This window comes from Engystomops pustulosus, chromosome 1 (assembly GCF_040894005.1).
Source record: "Engystomops pustulosus chromosome 1, aEngPut4.maternal, whole genome shotgun sequence".
In the NCBI taxonomy this organism is placed as follows: Eukaryota; Metazoa; Chordata; class Amphibia; order Anura; family Leptodactylidae; genus Engystomops; species Engystomops pustulosus.
The window spans coordinates 47,425,363-47,441,702 of NC_092411.1; the positions used below are offsets into that span (position 1 = coordinate 47,425,363).

The 16,340-nt window shown below is 41.1% G+C and overlaps 1 protein-coding gene across 7 annotated transcripts in view; it reads right to left on the reverse strand.

Annotated features, from left to right (window-relative positions):
- The window catches only part of MCTP1 (multiple C2 and transmembrane domain containing 1), a 486,374-nt gene that overhangs the window by 341,691 nt on the left and 128,343 nt on the right, over positions 1–16,340 (reverse strand). For all 7 annotated transcript variants that reach the window (XM_072139702.1, XM_072139697.1, XM_072139695.1 and 4 more), the window contains exon 2: positions 3,450–3,564. In XM_072139702.1, coding sequence (XP_071995803.1) covers positions 3,450–3,564 — 115 coding nt within the window. The remainder of the gene's footprint in view (positions 1–3,449; positions 3,565–16,340) is intronic.

Genomic DNA, 16,340 nt, shown 5'->3' on the forward strand with positions numbered 1-16,340 from the left:
AAATGCCATGCATCACATTGGATAAAAACATTTAAAAAGTGTATAAACTACACATAACAAGTGGAATGGTGCCAATCCAACCGATCCACACACGGCCACCAGTCACCATTGGGTAAGAAGGGTATCCCCCATGTCAGGTTGAGACAAGTATGTAGCCAACAAAAAACTCCAAAATGGCACAATGGTCTATCAAAAATTTGAAGAAATAGGCAAACTCCTAAATGAAGACATAAAATTCAGGAAATGGAAAAACAAGGGGAGTAAGCCACTAAATTGTGAATGTACCAGCCAAAAGGTAGTAGAGTGACTAAAAAGATACAAGGTAAACCATGGGGGGACAAAGGTGAAAGAGGCAAAGGACGAGTGGCCGGAGGCACCCCACGCGTTACGTCGCGAGCCTGCGACTTCCTCAGGGGTTTTTCATGACTGTAATACTATAAAAAATATTTACGTATAAGCGGACTATAACAAATAGCAGTGTCGTCTCCAAGTTTTAGTAGTCCCCTGGGCGACAGAGCCTCAGTGGGCCCCTTTGCAGTGAACTCAAGAGTCAGCATTAAAAATTCAGAAACTAAAACAGTCTCCTGTTCCCTAAAATATTCCCTAGTTTATCATACCCAACAGCCCCCTCACAGTTATTTTATATACAGCCCCTTCATGGTTATTTTATATAAGCCCCTCACGCAACCTATGGATTCATTAGATACAGACCCCCCCCCCCCCACCCCATTGGATTCTTTATGTGCAACTTTTTATGGGCTCACCCCAGCAGCTCTGGGCCCTGGTACTTGCCCAGGTATGCACAGTGCTGTCGCCGGCCCTCACAAATAGCACAAATAGTCTACAGAATTAGTAAAATACTACATAAACTGCTAATTATTTGAATATTTAAATGTTTCATATACAATTTGTTGTATCCTAGATCTTAGAAATGTACTTCCACATAATTCAAAGCATTTTTTATTATGGGCAGCTGTGACATATAGAATTTTATCACCTCCTATCAAATTCAACTGGCTGTTCCCAATATCTCCACTCCATACAATCTACAAGACTTGTGTTCCTCTGTATGCAGTCAGGGCTGCTAAAGAGTTCATTTATATGTCAGTAGTAATTGCAAAGTTACCAAAATCCCATAACTGTCCATACGGTCTGTTCTGTGCAATGTAGCTTTACACTACTCTTTCCGCCCTCTTTATATAAAAGAGGACAAGGATAAGCCTATCAGAAGCACAAGGTAGGGGAGCTTAAATTTTGGACGCACATGTCACTGATCTTTTTACAAGTAAAGTGTGTGCTATGCGGGGAAACTCCAGCCCCTCTGTCCCTGGCAGCCAAGCCAGGGAACTTATTAATAAATATTGAAATCCAAACCCTCATGGCCAAATTTGTAGCCAGGGCTTCCGATGGAAGTGTATAAAATGTGCAGAGATAATCTTCTCCCTAGCTTATTGAAACTGTATAATGATGCTTAGGAGCAGCGTGAGGAGATAATTGTAGCTATCCCTTAGCCAGGAAAGGACCCACTAGAGATGGATTCCTATAGCCCTATATTGCTCAACAAATGTTATATCCTCAGTTATACACAGGGTCAGACTGGCCCACCGGAGTGCCCCGACACCTTTTAGCTCCCTCCCAGTCATGTGTTGACTCCACTGTAGTGGCCACCACCCCCGCTGGCCTTTTCAGGACTTTAACTCCATCTGTGTCCGGAGAGGTGAATGCAGAGAATCAGATGGTGCAGAGAGCTGTTAGCTCTCTACACCATCCATGTCCCCCGCTGTGATGCCGGCAGGCGCAGAGTCATGAATGTCATCATCTGCCAGCATCACAACACAAACGATAATAAAAAGAGGAGAGCTGCTGGGGAACGGACAGGTGTGTATGTGGTGTTAGCTAGCTCTACCTAATCCGTGGCTCTATTTTTTGATAGCTCAGCTGCAACATTTTAGAGGTTGGGGGGACTATCAGGGGGTCTTCATCTCAGAAACTGCTCCAACATATACCTGAGACTAGGCCTTGAAGCAGGGCCTTTTAGAACTGTTAATAAAGATATTGTAACGAGGCGGCTCATAGACAAGGTGTGGTGGAAAACAAGGCACCTATTAAGAATGGATGGCTTACCTGCCCACACTCCCATTTGGCCCAACATACCCTGAATAAGCTCCCACCATTCACTCAGTGGATCTCTGGAGGAGTTACTAGGACTGTTCAACTTTATAGAGTTACAAATACAAATTTGAAATCTTTTGACCAACTACGATTCAAATTCAATCTCCCCTGCTCTTTTTTTATCAGTTTTTACAACTCAGACATGCCATAACACGACAGAAACATCCCATGCCCATTAAAAAACACTGCATAACATAGTAATAGATATGGTTGCTAAACTGGGACATACCAGGGTGTTATCTCTGTGCACTACTTCTACTTAAAAGTTGCCCATCTCCAACAATTCCCCTTAGGGATAAGTTCGAAATGGGTATCAGATGTTGGCAGTAATTCAGACGATCAGTGGAAGATTCAGGAATTAGCCCCAAACGTATCTGTTAGTGAGGCACCCCAGCTCTCTAACTTTTATCTTTCACATAGGGTCTATTTTACACAAGTCAGACTGTTTTAGAGAGGGTGTATAAGTGATCATCTTTGCCCTAGATGAAACATGTCCAATGCAGATTTAATTCACCTTATGTGTGCCCTAAGTTGTGCCAATACTGGATGAAACTAGGTTACTAGGTGTGTGTCTTCGGATCTTTACCCAAATTCTTATGGACTTGGGACTTATGGACTCAGAAACGTTGCACTCACCGGGTGGGGGGGTTTGCTTTGTTTTCTTATGTCCCTTTAGTACATTTGTTGTGTTTTTTGTCAAAAAATTAAAAAGAGAGACTTGTATGAGTCTTCAATAAAAATGTTATTGGATCAAAAAAAAAAAAAATCAGGATGTCTACTGGAGTGATAACTTGGAGTTGACCGAGGATATAGTGATATATAAGATAAGGTGAACTGGAGAAAAGGTCAGGGATAAAGCCCTCTAGCTAGGCTCATAACATCTCTTACTGTACAGTGTTGCTTCTTTTCTTTAATATGAATAAAGTTCTCAGAAGTAGACACTGTAAGCACTGGCTGTAATATAGAGTATTATGGATAGCGTCTGGACAGTGATAGATGAACATTGGCTAGGACCCTTGGTACGGCATGGCCCTAGTGTGTTGCCAGTGAGAATGCAGAAGTGTTTATTTGGCATTCTGTTAAATGACTGCGGATAAAACTTGATAGAGAATAAAGTGCTCATGATGCAGACTAAGCAAAAAGTGCAAGTATTTCATCTGGTGCCATTCAGAGAACAATGGTAATGCAATTTTACTTTACATTTTGTTAATTTGGCTCTTGCATCAGGTTTTCCTATAAAACACAATAGACACTTAATTTCAGAGAATAGACTGTACCTCCTCGGTCACGTGCTGCCAGATTGTTTCCTCGCTTTAATGTAACATCCAACTGGTACATTCCTGGATTGTGGAGTGGAGGATCTGCATTACTGTTTCCCACAATGTTGTTTTTCTGAAAAAGGAAAAAAAAATAGCTTTTAATAAACTTATCAGCGATTTTACAGATTGAGCAAACTCTAAATCCATTGTAAGGTTTTACAGTTGCAGTAAATGACATCAGCACAATTTACAGCCCTAACAAAATCCACACAATCCTGGAAGGCAGCACTCAAAACTGGAGTCATTCGGAGGCAATGCCGAGGCAAATGGATTTGTGTGGGGCAGATTTCTCTTTAGGCAGTATCTTGCTCCAGTTTTTTGTAGTGACTTAAGAGCTCTCTAGATGTCTTTTGCATGGCAGATTTATTAAAGTGGCTCATAGAGTCTGATTTATGTGAATGTCTGAGGGACTTGACCGGATTCTAGCCTAGCTTTACGGCTATTGAAAACGCCCATCTTGTAGAGATACAATAATGCATATACACATGCCATCACTTCAGAGGGGCAACAAGGGACAATATAAAGGTGCACCAGGAAGCAGAACCACATCCGTCCTCATCCGTCCTATACACCAAAAGGGAAGTTGAGAAAAGTGTGGAAGTACTGTGCTAGCCAAGAAAAATAAAAAATCTTCTGTGATGTTATTAGCTAACCAGGAAAATAATTGTTGCTTTTCAGGGGACAAAGAAATCAGGGAAAGTTACAATTAAAATAATGAGAAAAAAACAAGCATTTCAGAGTTGTTACACTTAGATATCATGCCTGATGAAGGGACCTAAGCTGTCCCCGAAATTTTGCTTGTAACATGTTATTTTTCAGGTATCACAATCTCAAGAAGGTTATCTTTGTTTGATCTATCAAAAGCTATAGGAATTACGTAGATAATTAGTACATGTGGTGATACATCATTAAGATAAGCTGGGGCAATAAAACTGGAGTTTACGTTACACAATTAAGGGCAAAAGGGGGTTTCCTTAGGAATGCAGGAGTCTTGACTCAGTCTATTGTGGGCTTTGTAGTTTATTCATGTAATGGGCGATAAACCCAGGTGTCAGTGACTGGAAGATCATGTACAGTTTGAATTCCACAATTTTCTCTTTGCCGTTATTGAACTCGCCTTTCAGCATTAGGACCTTTAAAGAGGTTTTCCACAAGTTTTAAAAAATAGCGATGTGGCCTGGGGGCTGCATAAAAAAATAAACATGTACTTACCTCCTCGGTCCCTTCAGGTGTCCCGCACAACAGTCTTTCCTGTAAGCAGACTCAAACAGCTATCAGCTAGCCACCTGATACAGCAGTAGGAGAGGGGACGGGTGGGCCTGGCCTGCCCAAAGATGTCTGAGCGAAGCTCACAGAACAGAGAGACCGAGGTGCAAGACATCAGGAGGGACAGAGAAGGTAAATAGATGTTTAATTTTTTATACAAAATCCAAAATATAAAAGTTTAGAAAACGCTAGCAAGCTCCAAGGAAGACTTCTAGCAGAGCCCTAGAAAGTGCAAGACAAGCCTCTTATGAGATATCAGAGTTCTTGTCCAAAAGCTGATTACACTGGTCTCCAAACATCAAGACAAACCAGACTAGCAGGGGAGTAATGTGAGTGGAGGGCTCATCCATCCATCACAGGTGGTTCAACTGTCTGCAGCCTAGTACAAAGTTAACAGGATGGGTGTGGTGGAAGTCAAGACAACTATGAATTAATAAGGCAGTGTTCTGACTAATGCAGGACAGAATGAAAACTAAGTACAAAATCACAGTCAGCAGTGCATCTTCTGCCATACTTTGGGACCAGAGGATGGCCCTGAAGTCTGAACTGAAACAGATTTTACAGGCAGGCTATAAAGAAGGACACAGGATCATATTTTTTAATGTTACAAAATTTACTGCTATTATCTGCACTCACGATTTCTACAATTTTGTTAAATGTTTATAGATGCAACCGAACCACAAGCATGCTATCTTCACATGCACAACCCTGCTGTGGTCAAGAACTGCACTAACCTGCATGCATTGCTTATTACAGTGTGGTTTGAGCTTGTGTTTATAGTGTGTGTCTATGATTTATTGCCTGTTTTGTCTCCGGCATGGTAATATGAGGTTTGCACTTTTTAATTTAGATATAATGTGGCATGAGGTTTGTCGCTATGTGATGATGACTCAACATACAGGGGACTACAAATGATCTCTAGTATTTCCCATCAGATACATTACAACAAGGAGACAGTTGTTTTGTTTGGCAGCAGTAGACATCGGGAAGGACACCGGCTCCACAACTATAATGACAGCCAGACTTCTGACAATGTGAATAAAGTTATTTCTCTCCGAGTCCTCTGGTGTCTACTCATAAAGATGCACTGAGACAAGAAATTGCTAAAATGTGCCGAGTACCCTGGTGTTTCCTTAAACATCAGTTTACTAGCAGGAACAAACATTATGTGCAGTCTGAACAGACAACTTCCAGAGCTCCTGAGGTTACACCATAGACATAGAACAAAGTTACGGTAAGCACATATTATCATTGCCATAATGATCACAATCAACCCCCAAGAAAAGTAATCTTATAATGATATCACAATGGGACATATGACATTGTTCTTATATATTCTATTCACATGTATTGGATTATGAGGACAGGTAATAGTAATAGTGAATAATGTCTATTTTACCAATATAAGAAATGACCTAAATCAAATAAGAATTGACAAATGGCAATGGCAAACCGTGTCAGATATCAAACTTGCATCAAGCGAGTGGTAGGAGGCAGGGTGGGGAGACCCCATGTGTTTCGTCACCAATGTAACTTCCTCAGGAGTAAGTATCAAATATTGGTGTGTCCAAGTATAAATAGTAGGACTACCGCCCCTAAATTTAGTGGTAACCACCCCTTCCTCTCCCTTGGAGAGGGTACTTCTTAGGGTTTGTGCAATATTTTGTCTTATATGGCTAATGGTATAACGTTACCCATTTGTGGGTCTATTTGACTATGTATACCTAGGCAGGTTGTAGTGGAGCCTTTTGGGGACACTGCCTTGTACTCTCAGGTTCCCAGTTGACATGGATTATGTCCTTTTAAATGTTTTTATCTTTGGTGTGTGTATTCCCTGATATAATGGAGATGTTTTCAGATTTACATTTGGTTCATGCATCTTCTTGTTCTTTATGTGGTAACAAGGATTAACAATAAAGCTTATTTGCAGAGTGTTACAGCTGTTCATTCTATCCTAGGGCTACAGTACGGTAAATTAACAACATCCAGAGGTCCGATTGTAACTAGGGGTCGTCAGTTCGGGTGTTCTTAAGTAGGGGACCCCCTGTATCAAAATATAAGAAAAAATTGTTGTTCCTGGTTGTGAACACTATAACAGTAAATAGTTGCCAAATGTTGCCACTTTTTCCCCATTTTGCATGACATAATTTTTTTTATAAAAAGTAATCAACAGTCAACAAAACGATAGCAATGAAAATGTTTTCTCGTTCTGCAATAAAATTACACCAAAGTGTACCGAAGTTTGAAAAAGTAAAATGAAGATAGAAAGAACTAATTTTTTAACATTTATTAAAACATAATAAAACCTATATAAATTTGGTATCTCTGTGATCATACAGACCCAAAGAATAAAGTGTCATTTAGAGTGAACAGTGAAAGTCGTAAAAAACAAAGCCCAAAAGACACATTTGGAATGCCATCTTCCCAGTTTTGAATTTTTTTAAGCAACTGTACAACAAGGGGGGTGGGGGTTGGTGGCACATAACAGGGCGGGGGGCTCAGGTGCTGTTGGCTATATACTCGGGAAGGAGCTTGCTATATACTGGGGCAGGGGCTGGCTATATACTAAGGCAAGGGCTGGCTGGCTATATACTGGGGCAGGGGCTGGCTGGCTATATACTGGGGCAGGGGCTCGCTGGCTATATACTACAGGGGCAGTGGCTTGCTGGCTCCCACTCTTGGCTTATATTCGAGTCAATGGGATTTATGTGTTAAAATTAGGGGTCTCGGTTTATACTTGGGTCGGCTTAAACTACAGTATATACGGTACCTTCTCTAGGAAGGACAATTTGTTGAGCAGAAAACAAGCCCTCACACATCTATGTAGAAGGAAAAGTTACGAACAGAGTTATGTAAAAAGGTTATAGATTAAAAAAGGTTATTATTGCAGACGTGTGGGAGCAAAAAATGCAAACAAAAATGAAAAAGGGCAGTGGGGTTTATGTGTTAGGTGTTGGCAGTTCCCAACTTTAGAATACCAAAAAGACATACGGACCTTTCTGCCCACTGTGACCTCTGGTGAAAATCTCTGGATGTTACTTTAGTCCCAGACTGCAATGATCAGCTGTGTCGGTAATGAAGTTTTATTGATAATCCTTGTTCCCATTACAGCAAAAAATTTGGAAGATCCAATTGTCACAGAAACAAAAAAACTGTCTTGAGTTACAACTATAAAATATACCTGTTGCAACTTACATACAAATTCAAGTTAAGTACAAAGAACCTATTTTGTATGTAACCTGGAGAATGCCTGTGCATGATAAGTAGGGTCACAATAGTAAAATCCCTCTTTGTTATGAGGATAGCAGTGTAAATATTATAAATTCTGCAAGCAATGGCATTGTGCACAGCGCAATAAAGAGGATACATGATGTGAGATGAAACATAATAAGTGCTCCAGAGGATGAACATGCTCTCTTATTGTATGCCTCGCCTCTGCAATATTACATTACAGCAGAAATTGTCTGGAGAAAACCTTAACTTGGTCAGGAAAGAAAATGGCAACTATCATTTTTCTCCAGAACAGATAAGAACATCGGGAGATTTCCATGCGGTACACTATAAATGCACACATTTCATCTGGAAGAATGTATAAAGATGTTTTTCCGTTAGATTATAAATATAGTTGTGGAATATTCCACCGGATTCCAGTTTTCAGTCCCAAAATGTCCCAAATCGGGCCTTTACCTAGCACTATGAAACCTTAATACTTACCTAGAGATGGATCCAATGAGGTCCACAGGACCCATCACTTGTCCTCCCTGTGCCTGCGTAGATCTTCAATAAAGCCAGAGCAGTACATCCTGGCTTCAGTGTGCAAGCAAGGTAAGTACGGCGCATGTGCACTGAAGCCAGGGTGTAGTATGACGGCTTCACTGTGCGACCACAGAATGAGGTAAATATAAACATATTTTTATTGTAATGGTGATCACATATGGACTTTCTAAAAGGCGATTAGGGACACTAAACCACCGGTCCGTTAGTTCCACTTTAAGCCATAAAAAGTGTCTTAAAGGAAAACTACCACCAGGATGAAGGATTGTAAACCAAGCACACTGACAAACTGGTCTGTGCCCCCTCTGGCAGGATTTACTCCTCTTTTACCTTCTTAGAACTTTGTTTTTACGAAAAAAGGTTTTAAAACTTATGCAAATTAGCCTGAGGGGCTCCAGGCTCTATATATGTCAATGGAACCTGGAGCCCTTCCTGTTCATTTGCATACTTTTTAAAACCTTTTTTTTGGAAAACAAGGGCTTAAAAGAAGCTAAAGGAGTGGATCCTGTCAGAGGGAACACACACCAGTATGTCAGTGTGCTGGGTTTAAAATCCTTCATCCTGGTGGTAGATGTCCTTTAATGGAGTTGTGGAAGTATCAGACTTATTTTATTCTCTAGGGCCTATATTTCCATTAATTTATTCCATTATAGAAAGAGAATAACAGAAATACAATGGATCAGGTAAAGTTTCCATTGACCTTCCTACTATCAGTTCCATTTTTATTTTAATATATATATATATATATATATATATATATATATAATATTTAATATCTATATTTATTCTTACATTTCCTTAACAGAATAAGTCCTACCAATTAGTAAACTCCCAGCTGCCTCATAAACCCACATTATTTGTTAATGAAATCATTCAGCAGCAGATAATATCTTCTCTTTACTTTGCAAAACAAATTATTAGAACTAGTGCTGGGTCTGATTTGCTTATTAATAAGCGCAATGTTAGAAGGTTCATTCTTATTGCAGTTAAGGTGGATTAAGTGACGGATTAACATTCTCCTCCACAGATGACAGTACGGCCAGAGGCGCATTGGGGCACATTTACCCCGTCCAACTCAGTTCATCTAAAGTGCATTGTCCGATGATAATGCACTGTGTCCCGATTCACTAAGATCGTGCGTCCGGTATCCTGCATGTGTCGCTACCCTGCTCAGGTCCACCGGAAGTTCACCTTCTTCTTCCTGGTGAATGTAATTGCTTGATCTTGCGAAACACTTTTAAAGTTAAATCCCGCTCTCAGTCTGAATCAGTCGAATCGCCCAACGCGTTTCGACACAATCCAAGCGCAAACCCCTGTTTAATACCTGTCAAAGCTGCGCAAATCCCGAGAACCGCAAACAGTTAAATCCTGCGCTCAGTCCGAATCAGTCGAATCGCCCGACGCTCCCACCCACGATTTCTGCCTCATGAAAGCCGGCGCAGCTCCGGCTAGAACCGATCGCGTGTGACACAATCCCAGCGCAAACCCCTCTTAAATACCTGTCAAAGCTGCGCAAATCCCGAAAACCGCAAACAGTCCGACGAAAGTGCGATCCGCCACCCTTAGTAAATAAGCCCAATTGTCTGTGAATCTCAGATGGTGCGTTGACCACAGAGGACCTGCTTATATTTACCACTTTCCCCATTTTCATTAAGCCACTGTCCCACCCAGCACTGCCTGCATCTGCTTGTATACAGAGGACAGAGGTGATGGCCCTACACCAGTCTAAATATCAACACAATGAATGCTGCAGAGGAAAATGTTAACATCATAAGATTAAATATGACCATGGGAGCAAGAGTGATGTGTACTGACATCAGGATCGGCTTCAGGTTTCAACAGGCCCCTGGGCGACAGAGCCTCAGTGGGCCCTTTTGCAGTGAACTCACGTGGCAGCATTCAAAATGCAGAAACTAAAACAGTCTCCTGTTCCCTAAAATATTCCCTAGTTTATCATCCCAAACAGCCCACTCATGGTTATTTTATGTAACCCCCCTTGCACCCTATGGATTAATTAGATATAGCCCTCTCTCTCTTCCATGGATTCCTTATTCCCTATGTAGCCCCCCCTCCCAGCAGCTCTGGGCCCCGGGACTTCTCCAGGTATGCCCAGTGCTGGTGGCACCCCGACTGGCATTGTAATATGTATATATGTAACAAAAAATACCTTTAAATGGAATCTGCCATTTAAATAACCCCCACCCAAAATAAATATTTCACAAAAAACTATGATTAAAAATCATTGCCTTTACCCATGAATGGCTGCAACGTTAAAGGGGTATTCCCACGAAGACAAGTTTCTTATCTGTAACTCATTCTCTAGTACTAGTACTCACTCAGGGACCTCATTTTCACTGAAGACAGGTTGCAAAAGCACATTACAGCTGCAGTACAAATATTCTGCTTTCTCTAACCATTTGCATTACAATTATTATAATTATAATTGTGTGTTATAACTTACCTTGCACCCTGACAAAATCTTTTGTGTAGTCCCAGGGATTGGGCTTTGGTTTGGATGCATTTCAAAAAACAACATGTCACTTATCTGTGCTACTAACTCCTCGGCTCTCAGCCCCTACATTGTGCTCCTGTACAGCTCCTCCCTCACCACTGATGTAATCTCACCAGGCTGTGATCCATGTGAAGGAGTAGGAGGAAGGAGCTGTACAGAAGCACAAAGGTGGAGGGGGGCAAGAGCTGAGGAGTTAGTAGCACAGACAAGTCACAAATGCATCCAAACGAAAGCACAACCCCTGGGACTAGGCAAAGGATTTTGTCATGGTGCAAGGTAAGTTATAAGACACAATTATTTTGTAATTCAAATGCTTAGAGAAGGCAGAAGGCATATGTGCACTGCAGCTGTAATGGGCTTTTACAACCTGTCTTCAGTGAAAATAAGATCCCTGGTGACAGGTTCTCTTTAAAATACAGACATATACAGCTCTGTTTGCTTATTATTAGAGGTAGAAAAAGCTGTAACAAATGTTGTACAGTGCCTTGCTAGAACATTGAGAGAGAGCTCTGTAACATCATTGAGCACTTCATGTCATGAGACAGGGTGATGTCATCTAAGGTCCTTTACCTGGTAATATTAACATCTACCTTATGTATGTATCTAATCACATGAAATCACAGCATATAGGAAGGGGAGTAGTAGAAGTCCATGGAACACTTTAGTACTGGGCCAATGACCTTGAGAACATGCAAATTAAACCACCCAAAATAAATACTTAAATATATAAATAAATACTATTACAACTATGAATAAAAAAGATTGCCATTATCCCTAAATAGTTCCTTTCAATGGCTGTAATGTTAAAAGATCAGTTTGTAAACTTATATCCAACTTACCTGAGTCCAATTTTAGTAATGGAGTCCGGAGTGTGCCGTGATCACTGCACTGCCTTATTGACAGCTTTCATTGCTAGGACATGCAGTATGGGACATTGAGAAAGAGCTCTGTTACATGTTTGGGCAGAGGGTAACTGGGTAAAGGACTGTAAATTACATCACCCTGGTCACATGACTTGCTAAGAAGTGTGAACCTACTGATGATTTAAAATCACCCTACTTTCCAAAGAACTGATATCAAAATAAATAAAGAAATAAATCACATCCCAAAAGTCCCGGCAGTGAACCCCATGATGATAATGTCAGCTCATGTCACAAAAGATTACACCTTACACAGGCACATACAAAGTGTGAAAAAGTTATTAACGTCAGAAGATAGCAAAACTATTTCTTATGTACACAAGGTTTGAATTTTTTCAATGTATTAAAACACAACAAACCTGTAAAAAATGTGGTATCCTTATGATCATACCGAGCCAAATATTATCATATCATTTGATGCGCACAGTGAAAGTAGTTAAAACTAAACCCACAAATAAATGGAGCGAATGGATTTTTTTCCCACTTCTCGGGGAAATAATACTGTCACTAAGAAGAACAATTTGTTACAGCTCTGTACATGGGAATATGAAAAAGTTATTGATTTCTAAAGGCGGCAAGTGAAAAATGAGCAAAAAGGGCTGCGTCTGAGGTTAAAAAAATTAATAATAACGGCCCCTCATGTGAGGGAATAGAATCCATTTTTGAATCTGTTCTTCTATCATGTATCTATACAAAGATCCCTGTGAATAGCACCATCCCCCAGTACACAGATCATCTTTCAGAGGCTATTGGAATGTGGGTATGGTCAGTGGTTCCTTTGTCTCGAGAACCTATAAAAACTGTCTGCAACCTAAATAAATTGGAATTCTCTCAAACATGTGAAGGTCTGAGTGATTCACCGAGCAGCTCGTACTATACAATGATTTGGAACCACACATAACATCGAGATATGGGGATATTTCCCTGACAAAACTTGGCGCTCAAACAGCGACATGGGTTTGCATGACGCCTACCGGGCAACTCAGGGATCATCCTTTCAGGACAGACAGACCATGCAGCTGCACAAAAAGGTAAGAAGCTTTTTTCTTACAAATTGTTCTGTCTCTCCTTGTTTGGATTGTTCCACGTCCGGTGAGTTGCATGCCTATATTGCCCAGTCCAAAGAATCTTGTTAGTTTATTTGAAAGCTCCATGTGATGTGTGGTAGTGTATATGGGTATTGTGTGAGTTTGAACATGTGTGTTTGATAGCGCTATTGTGATACTGTACTGTACTGGTTTTAAGAACGTTACATCCAGGAATCGCCCCTACCTAAAGAGTCTCCTAGACGAGCAGCTTTTGGATCGTAATTCGCTTGAGACAAAGTAGACTGAGTTTGGACAGTCGGACTTTATAAATTTATTTTGTGTGGTAGGATCCAGAGCTGCTTCAAGGAAGGGGACTGCAGTCATTTCTTGACGGGCAAACGGTTTAAAAAAAAAAAATAGAATTAGAAGTGGTTAAAACTGCCCTATGGAAGAGTGAGTGACTGCGAGTGTGTGCCGGCACTAGAAATATATAGAAATTTATGGGAAAATTTGCTAGGTAGGATGAGAGGCAATTCAGAGGGAAACCAGACGTACGGATCTTGAATGAGAAAAGAGGCTGTAAAAGGATGTCAGAGAATGTTGAAAAAGGACAAGTATATCAAAAGATGGTTGTTTGTATGTAAATGGAAAGGTTCTTAAAAGAACAAAGGCTGGTTGCATAATAATGATATGATGGAAATTGCAAGTGGATAGAAGAAAGTTACAGAGGAAGTGACCAGAGGAAGTTATAAAGAAACAGCCATAGGAAATTGTGTGTTGTATGAGTGTTATGACAATGACGGACAAAAACGTTGGATAGACAAAAGACAAAGACAACATTCAGGAAAAAGTTCTGCCTCCACCCTAAAATGGTGGATGAATGGATGTATGGAAACAAAGAAACAGAATGGCGGGAGACATGTGAATGCAATGTGGCACCTAGACCCAACCCCCACACTGGAATATATCCGGTCAAGACTAGATTAGAAAAAGTGCGGGCTCTGCACAGAACAAAGACATTGGGGGTCATTTACTAAGGGCCCGATTCGCATTTTCCCGACGTGTTACCCGAATATTTCCGATTTGCGCCGATTGTACCTGAGCTGCCCCGGGTTTTTGACGCACGCGATCGGAATTTGGCGCATCGGCGCTGGTATGCACGCGACGGAAATCGGGGGGCGTGGCCAAACGAAAACCCGACGGATTCGGAAAAACCGCCGCATTTAAAAAAAAAAATTGTGTCGCGAAAATTTCACTCACCTTCATCCCGGATAGGCCGGTGTATTTCAAGGCATTCCAGCGGACTTCAGCGCAGCAGCGCCACCTGGTGGACGGCGGAGGAACTGCTTTGATGAATCCCGGCCGGACCCGAATCCAGTGCAGAGAACGGACCGGGTAAGTAAATCTGCCCCATTGTCTTCAGATGTTTCTCCTGTAGGGGGCAGTAGACCAGTGGTATGGGGAATAATGCATTGCCTAAAGATCTTTGGATTTGCATCTCACAGTCCGCTCAGCTGTATTTAGCTGTATTGCTGTAACTTTAGAAGACAACTAAGATATAGTACCCAGGGAATAAATGTAGGAGACTGTGCCTGCTTATCTAAGAGTCACCTCTCAGAACTTCAAAGTCCAAAAACCCGGGTAGTAACATATTTGTTACGGATTTTGGTCTTCTGTGGGGAGAGCTCCTGGACGGTTGTGCAGTCCCAATTGGATTCCCTGAGCTGACCCTTGCCAGATACTGTAGATGTTCTATGAGTTTATTCCATTATACAGTCCTGCAGATTATGGCAAAGAGATAAAAATGTGTTTTGTCTATATCATGTATAGTGCTAGTGGTATTACCAGATGTGAGGAAAGTCCAGCACACAATTGTGGACATTGTTCATTGTAGGCTTGGACCTGAGACACCTTGTGATTTATGTTTAATAACATCAGAAATGTAGTGTAAAACTTTATAATACACCTAAAGTTTGAAGGGTGTGGTCAAAAGTTTTTGCAATTTGTGTAGGATGATACAGCGAACTTAGATGTTACAATGGTGTGTTGGATTCTTTATTTGTTCTCCTGCTATGCTGGGACACCTAGTACTACAGACACCACAGGGAGAAGGAGAAGCACATGTTGGAATGTTAAGAGAAGAAAGGAACAATGAGAATGTGTGTTCATGATAACCCTCATGGCCCATGGCAGATTTTGGGTTTGATTCGGTGCAACATCTGTAATTTTATTGTTTTAACCAGGAGTAAAACCTCCCTGTGATCCCATACTATTAGTCCTATTCAGCAGCTATGACGGTGATTATTATTAGGAGCTTTTTAGGCAGAAGTTATAACACTCCTAGAAGCCTCCTACGTCACTGTCTCTAGTGATGCTTCTGCCCAGTATGTGCCACCAGTATGACTGTATAGCTTTATAATAAGATCTAAGGTATTTGTATGCTGTATGTCTCCTATTATACAGCATTGATACATCGGCATTGGTCCCAAAACTGTGTTTTTTGGAATATATTGTTCACTTTCTATTGTTCTCATTTAAGTTTAAGCCAAGCACCTCAGAGGAGAGGAAACAGGCCGGAAGCTCTGCTGATCGTGTGTCACATGACAACCTGGATCCTTCTTGGTTTTGTATCCTACTGCTATAAAAAGCTTCTGTAGTAGTTTTGGACTATCCTGCTAGTATTTTACCTCTTCATAACTAGAAACCTTGGTTACAATGCCCACAAAATGCCCTCTTTATGATGTATTACATTGAATCCAGCTCCACTACTTTCGCTAGATTCAAAGGGGGGAGACATGAGGTAGACGGGTTGTATTTAAAATTTTCTATTATCTTAATGATAAATGAACCAGTTAACTTTTAATATGTCAAAACTGAATATATCATTAATCTGCATTTTGAGCTTTTTGTAGATGGCTTTAGAAACCAGGAATGAGGTAAATTCTACATCAGATGTGCAGCGGTCACACAACATGAGGTAACAGCAGCAGAAACACCCCTGACCTACCTGTCTGTACAGGAGGCGGAGGTGAAGGCACTGATGGAGGGGTGTAAAGTGGCAGAGGGGAAGAATGGGATTCCTTATGATTCCTAACTTCATATAGTAAGTTTATCAACAACTATGAGACTTTGAAATAGCTGATAGAGGCCTTAGTGTTACAATAAAGGTCCATCCTAGAAGGTAAAACCTCTAAAGCTCTAACACATGGAGTGACCATACTGGTTACTAGAAAGCCTAGGGGAAAGGAGCCTGGATCAGTACAGTCCGTGACCCTCGCTGGCCCAGTACGGTTATCTATACTCCTTTCTTTATAGAAACAGGCTTCACAGGTGAGGAAGCAAGACTGGA